Below are 7,325 nucleotides of genomic sequence, written 5' to 3' on the forward strand. Positions count from 1 at the left end.
GTTCAAATCATGGTTTAACCACTTACTCGCTGCATATTTCCAATCCTTCTACAAAAAGGGTATAGAACAGCACTAGGTTTTTAGGACTACCTTGAGAATAAACACACATGGAACATGGTGATCTGGCTGAACTACAGTGACATCTTTGGGAACTCAGGAATACAGACTTTTCTATCTTTTGTTAGGAACAGAAGAATGCAAATGGACAGTATCTGTTTGCTATAACTCCCCTGTTGATTATCTGTTGTAGCATGTCACGACGTTTCTAGTGGCCATATGTTCCATCTACCCACTAAAACTCCAACTTTGCATCCTCCTAACATCTGCATAAAGAAGGACTGTGTAGCTGAGGGCAAATGCTGCATGGACAGCCTCCCGGGGTGTTGCTTGTGAGGGTGTCTTGGCTCATGGGTCCCACTGCAGATCTTCATCTAATTGGTGCACAAAGTTGCCTGCTTCTTAGAGTCTGCAGAACCGGGAGAGCCATGCTCGGCCTGGATGCCACACCTCAGTGAGGTGACCCGTCCTCAGTCCTGGGGCTGTCCTCATGTGTCTTAGTTGTCCTTGAAAGGTCAGCTGGGCTGGATTTGAATGTCCAAATCATCACCTGAGTCTTCGGTTATTTCAGAAACAGAGATGCATCAGGGCCACTAGGGAACCAGGAACAAAAGGCAGAGGTCAAACAGCCTCTTCTGTTGTTGAACGCTTCCCGTCTGCCCATAAACTTGACACAGAGAAATGGTTTCCTTCAGATGGCCCTTCATCCAGGACAACAAATCCAATCAGATTTGTTCTAATGGTGTGTTGCTGTACTTATGTGCTGTTAACTTGATGAGTTTGTTCTGAATAAGGTCCACATATGACAAGCTCAACAAAGGAAGACATGGTTTAAAGTAAGCGAGAGGCAAATACTAGGTGTCCAGTCCATCAGTCCTAGAGACACTCCAGGTAAAGCCTCACCCGCCGGGTTGGGATGGGATGACAAACAAGCTACGGGAATGCTGGGCTGCGGTCAGTGAATTCAGGCTTGGGTGGGTACTGTCAGTGATCGACTGTGATCCGAGTGAAGTCCGGCAGGGCAACAGGCTGCTCTGCACGGCTGCTGCAGAGAACCAGCCACGCCGGGACTCCACGGAGCGTGGAGGAGCCGGGCCTGCTGGTGCTGGGCACAGAGGACCACGGACCGAGGATGGGTGGCTAAAGCAGATTCTCTCAGTGAGTAGGCAAAAACACTGGGCAATGAACCAACCAGAAAGAACAAGCTCCAGTGACTTTTAGCATCAAGTGTGAGTTGATACTATTTTGTTGTTGTTCAGTTGAATTCTGATGAGAATCTTTCCACAAGGCAGGGATGTAGGATTCAAGGGAACTAGGAGAGTCTATAGACACCAGACCTGGGAACAACACTCACGTTCTCTGGATCCTTTCACAGAGGAGAGGCAGCTAATGTCTAAGAGGCCAAGGTCAGCAGTTCCTAAAGCAGAGACTAGAAGGTAAGGGCAGGGGAACTAGAGTACTGAAACTGGTACAGCCCAAATGGAATGAACAAGAATGATGTCACATTGTGAAAGATATTACCAACACTTTGTGTAGAAATTGTGAAACAGAAACCTATCCTGTTACATAAAATGTTATCTAAAATACAGCAAGATATTATCTGAAAAGGAAAACAAGGAAGAAATGAAATACTGTCCTCAAGGGGGTGGACTCAGTTTTCAGTTTGCCCACATTGGAGGGGACAGCCAGGCCCCTCTGGGGACAAGCAGAAGAGGAAGAAGGCCTTGACGTGTGTGTGCATACCGGTTCACTGACATGCCCAGCCATCAGTCTGAAGTTTCAAGGTATCCCTGGGAGCTGAGGTTTTGACCTCAGATTATGAGTGACAAGGAAACAAAGCAGAGGAGTTAAGCGGTTACCCAGACTTCTACACCAGGCTTAGGATTCTCTCCATGGGCCCAGCCTGCCTCTCCAACTCTTAGAAAACTCTTCAAGACATAAGAAGCAAAGAGCCTTGATCAGGGCCTGCAAGTGGAGCAGTGATGAGAGATTATTGCCATAAAGTTATTCCAATTCAGGTCCAGCATCAGGTTTAGATTGCAAATCCCACGTCCTCAGGATGAAATCCCACCCTCAGTGATCACAAGGAAGAACTGAGCCTCCTGGGAGCTGATGTGTCTTGGAGGCAGAGGGACCCATGGGTGAGAGCAGCCCTGCTTGCCCAGAAGCAGTCACGGAGTGGGAGGGACACTCACGCCTGAGAGCACGGCTTCCAGTCTGTTCTGTGATCTTCAGGTTCCAGGCACTTGAGACGACCATAAGTGGTGGATAGGAGGACTGTCCCCTCCACTTTTGGGCCCCACTGGCTCCATCGCCTTCAGTTCTGAGAAAGGAGGCTCATTCTCATGGGGTTTTCCTGCCACTCAGGCAAGCAGGCCAAGCTCGCAGCCACCTCCTCCTGCACAGGCCAGCCCCAGGCCCTGAAGAAAGGCACCAGGTTCTTCTGCACTTTACTAGAGAATTTCTTCACCCACAGGTTCATCTTGCCTGTGTTGTCACTGGGCACAGCAGAGAGAGTCTGGTACTCAGCAAAGAGCTGGATGAAGGGCTCCCATCCGAAGGCTTCCTGGAGCTGGAAACGAGAGACAGAGAGAGGCGGCGTGAGCCATCTGGTCTACCAAAGCCAGTACCGCAAAGATGGGAACTATGGGAGAGAGACAGGGGCAGAGGGAGGCGTCCCAGTCGTCAAGCGACCCTCATTTATGCTTGCACGCACGTTACAGTGATGGCAGCTCCTGATCGTCCCCGTCCCCTAGAACCCGTCCCCTTGTCCTACTCACTCCGGCACAGAAAGACTATCTCATGCTCTCTCCTCACCACTTCCATACACACACCCTTGAGCTGGTAGGTGGCATCCCACAGAACCTAATGTCTGACAAGATCTCCACAGACAGCAGTGCTCATCTTTACGTACCATTTATGAAGAAGGTACCTCCAAGTTTCCTACACATCATGGCTGAGCTGAGAAATCCTCACATCCCTATGACTGGTCTTTCCCCAGAGAGATCCGTGAAAGACGCTGGCCTTCTGCAGTGCTGCCCTACTGCTCTGTGGAAAACTGCCTTAGAGCTGAAGAAATGGAAGAAGCAAGCCCATCGTTCCCGTGGCTCAAATGAGAGTGACTCATCCCTTACAGAGACGCAGCCCCAGGAAGCCACTGCAGGATGGCTTGGTAGCTATGACTACGCTGTTAGGTGCCTGAGTCCGGTCTGACTCAGAGGGTCCCTATGCACAACAGAACAAAGCAAGGCGTGCTCCTGCAGAACCCTCACAACCACTGTAGTGTTGAAGCCCCCGGCACATCTCCTTTAATACAGCTGACAAGGAATAACTTTATGAGCAGCAGTGGAACACAATCTGACTGAGGCCCAGAAGATGCGACTCTCAAGTCGGAAGGCATTTAGATTCAGATTAGGGAAGAGCTGCCTCCTCAGAGCAAGCCTCTACCTCAACCGTATGAGTGAAGCACAGCTTTCAGGAGCATCGCGTGCCGACGGGTCGTCATTTGCTGATGTGGATGACTCAAAATGGGCAGAAACAGCTGAGTGCATCCACTGACAATCAGACTGTGAAGTGTAGTGTTTGAATCAAGGAGAACTGGAGGTCTGCACAATGTGATGGGACAGCTAAGACAGACATCCTCGGCACTGTTGTTGTTGGGCGCCAGAGAGCTCGCTCTGATTTACAGTTCTGCACAACAGAATGAAACCCTCCTGGACCCCGTACCACCCTCCAGTCTCTGCTGTACATTACCCCATCACTGTAGTCACCTGACAATCCCTCTCCTTGAGGTTGGCCCTCTTCTTTGCTGATCATCTGTTTTTCCAAGCATGATGTTCTCCAGGGACCTGCCCCTCTTTGTAACATCCCCACAGTAGGTGAGACGATCTCACCATCCATCCTTCTAAGGAGCATCCGTGCGGCACTTACTCCAAGACAGGTCTGCTTGTTCTTCTGGCAGTCTTCTGTCTACTCAATATTCTCTGCCCACCTCACAATTTAAAAACATTAATTCTTTGGTCTTCCTTATTCATTGTTCAACTTCCAAATGCATAGGAAGCAACTGAAAAGTGTGAGCTGAGAGTTTTAAGTATTTATGACTTAAAATGAACTGGAATTGCCATTTTGAGCCAGACAGTCACATACATGTTTACTGTGCCAGGAATGACAAATTGAAGGGAAATAATGTCCCATTTTTTGTTGAAAAGAACATCTCAAGATCTATTCCAAAGTACAATGATGTCAATAATGGGATAATGTCAATACAAATAACTGGAGGATATGCTAATATAACTGTCACTCAAATGTACGCACCAATCACTAAGGTCAGTGATGGGAAGATTGAAAGTTTCTATCCCTACAACCAGGAGAAGATAACGTAGATGAATGGGACCTTCTAAGAATCAAATCCCTATGCACATCCAGAAACTTCTCCAACAGGGTAAAAAGGGAAGCCACTGACTGGGAAAAAGTATTTGGTAATAACACATCAGATAAGGGACTTATATCCAGAATTTATAAAATACTTGAGCATCACAACAAGATAAAGGTAAATAATCCAATAGAAAAATGGGCACAGGCCCGCGCCGCCGCGGCGGAGCAGCGCCGACAGCCGGGCCGTGGCAGACGGGGTGTGAAGAGAGTAAAAAAAAAAGACACTTCAGTGGGTGGCAGTTGCAACCTTCCTTTATGCTGAAATAGGACTCATCTTAATCTTCTGTCTCCCCTTTATTCCTCCTCAGAGATGGCACAAGATTTTTTCATTTCATGTGTGGGGTAAAATTGCAAATTTATGGAACAAGGCTTTCCTTACTATAATAATACTTTTGATTGTTCTGTTTCTTGATGCCGTGAGAGAAGTAAGAAAGTATTCTGCTCATACCATTGAGAAGAGCTCAACTGGTAGACCTAGTGCCTACGAACATATGCAGATGAAACCTTTTAGAACTCAAAGAAATCTTTACATTTCTGGATTTTCACTATTCTTTTGGCTAGTATTAAGATCTCTGATTTCCCTTATCACTCAACCGGCAAAAGAACTGTCAAACAAAGGAGCAATCAAAACACAAACATAAAATACTAACAAAGCTGCCAAAATACTCATGGAAAAACATAAGAAACTAAAAAAGTTATTAAAAACCTATCCTAAGGGAGAGCACCACATATTGGAAATTGAAAATAAAAAAACTTCTAGAAGACCAAGAAAAACTGAAGGTTGAATTGAAGAAGACATCAGATGCCCTTTCTAAAGCACAAAATGACGTGATGACAATGAAGATGCAATCAGAGACACTTTCAAAAGAATACGACCGACTCCTAAAAGATGCATCCTATCTCCATACCTTTTCAACCTATATGCAGAACAGATTATCCGGGAGGCTGGGCTCTATGAGAAGAAATATGGGGTCAGGATTGGTGGACGATTTATCAACAATCTGCGTTATGCGGATGACACAACCCTGCTTGCTGAAACTGAGGAGGACCTGAAGCACCTGCTGCAGAGTGTCAAGGACTGCAGCCTACAATATGGATTGAGGCTCAATGTCAAGAAGACAAAGATTCTCACCACTGGACCAATCGGCAGCATCAGGATGGATGGTGAAGAGATTGAGATTGTACACAGCTTTAGTTTGCTTGGCTCCATAGTCAACAGTCTTGGCACCAGCAGCCAGGAAATTAAAAGGCGCATTGCCATGGGAAAGTCTGCTGTTAGGGACTTCTCCAAAGTGCTGAAGAGCAGTGGTGTCTCTCTGGAGACTAAGGTGCGTCTGATACAGGCCATGGTCTTCGCAAACACCTGTTATGCATCAGAGAGTTGGACAATGACCAAGGAGGATAGAAGGAGAATTGATGCCTTTGAGCTGTGGTGCTGGAGAAGAGTACTGAGAATACCATGGACTGCTAGGAAAACAAATAGATTTGTCCTGGAGAGGGTTAAACCAGGTGGCTCCTTGGAGGCAAGGATTCTGAGGCTCCGTCTAACTTACTTTGGACATGTAGTGAGGAGAGACCGGTCCTTGGAGAGGGACATCATGCTTGGGAGGGTGGAGGGACAGCGCAGGAGAGGAAGGCCCTCTATGAGGTGGATTGATTCAGTGACTGGGATAATTGGGATGGGAGTGTCAGAGACAGTGCAATTGGCACAGGACAGAGCGGAGTTTAGGGCTGTTGTACACAGGGTCACTATGAGTCACAGGCGACTCGACGGCACATAACACCAACAACAACAACATGGTTTACGCTTAAAAGTCAGCTATTTAATAACTTTTTTTTGTTATTGTGTAGTTGTGTTTCATTGGCACAAAACCAGTTAATTGAGAACTGGGTTATTTGATACTGTGCATTTATTTGACTGTTTTTTGTTAGCATTTATGTTAATGTAATTAGTAAGCATTCTAACTCTTAAAGTTTTAATAATAGTGTTTATGTGTATTTGTATAACTGCCATAGCACTGAACTGAATTTACTTTTACAACAGAGTGGGGTTTGGACTTAAAAATTTAATGTACATTATATCCAAAGAGCCGTAATGGCCATAGCTGTAAGAATTATTATCTATACAGCCATTGCCTCAATATACATACACTGGAGAAAAATAGTTTCTCTGAGACGTTTCTATATTCTGAAAGCTAAATATTAAACTATTTTTTCACTCTATGATTCATTTAACATCTCATTTAGAAGATGGCAATGAATGTAAAAATATTATTGAGATTTCTCCAGTGTTTAGACATGAAAATCACCTTCCTTTTCTCGTAAAAATATGAAAGAAATTGGAAAATTTTAAAAAAAAAGAAGAAAAATGGGCACAGGATATGAACAGGCACTTCACCAAAGATGACATTCAGATGGCTAACAAGGACATGAAGAAATGCTCAAAATCCCTAGATCTAAGAGAGATGCAAATTAAAACAACTATGAGATATCATCTCACTCCAGTCAAAATAGCAAAATTTAATAGAACAGCAACAAATGCTTGCGAGGTTGTGGAGAAACTGGAACCCTTATTCCCTGTTGGTGGGAGTGTAAAATGGTGCAACCACTATGGAAGGAGGTATGGCGCTTTCTCAAAAAGTTGGGAATAGAGGTACCATTTGACCCAGCAATTCCACTACTGGGAATATACCCCAAAGAGACCACAACTGACATCCAAGCAGAAATATGCACACCCATGTTTTTCACGGCTTTGTTCACAATAGCAAGGAGTTGGAAACAACCTAAGTGCCCATCAACAAACAAATGGATAGAGAAGCTGTGGTATAGCCACA

General features: G+C 45.5%; 1 protein-coding gene and 1 pseudogene across 1 annotated transcript in view; one reads left to right on the forward strand and one right to left on the reverse strand.

The window, feature by feature from the left end:
* Positions 1 to 2,374: 2,374 nt before the first annotated feature.
* The window catches only part of LOC102843521 (protein FAM115C-like), a 28,096-nt gene continuing 23,145 nt past the window's right edge, over positions 2,375 to 7,325 (reverse strand). The window contains exon 7 of the mRNA XM_006887259.1: positions 2,375 to 2,629. Coding sequence (XP_006887321.1) covers positions 2,375 to 2,629 — 255 coding nt within the window. The remainder of the gene's footprint in view (positions 2,630 to 7,325) is intronic.
* The window catches only part of LOC102874311, a 5,979-nt pseudogene continuing 1,579 nt past the window's right edge, over positions 2,926 to 7,325 (forward strand).

The sequence above is a fragment of the Elephantulus edwardii genome, unplaced genomic scaffold (assembly GCF_000299155.1).
Source record: "Elephantulus edwardii isolate Elephantulus edwardi_28Jun2011 unplaced genomic scaffold, EleEdw1.0 scaffold00055, whole genome shotgun sequence".
Classification (NCBI taxonomy): domain Eukaryota; kingdom Metazoa; phylum Chordata; class Mammalia; order Macroscelidea; family Macroscelididae; genus Elephantulus; species Elephantulus edwardii.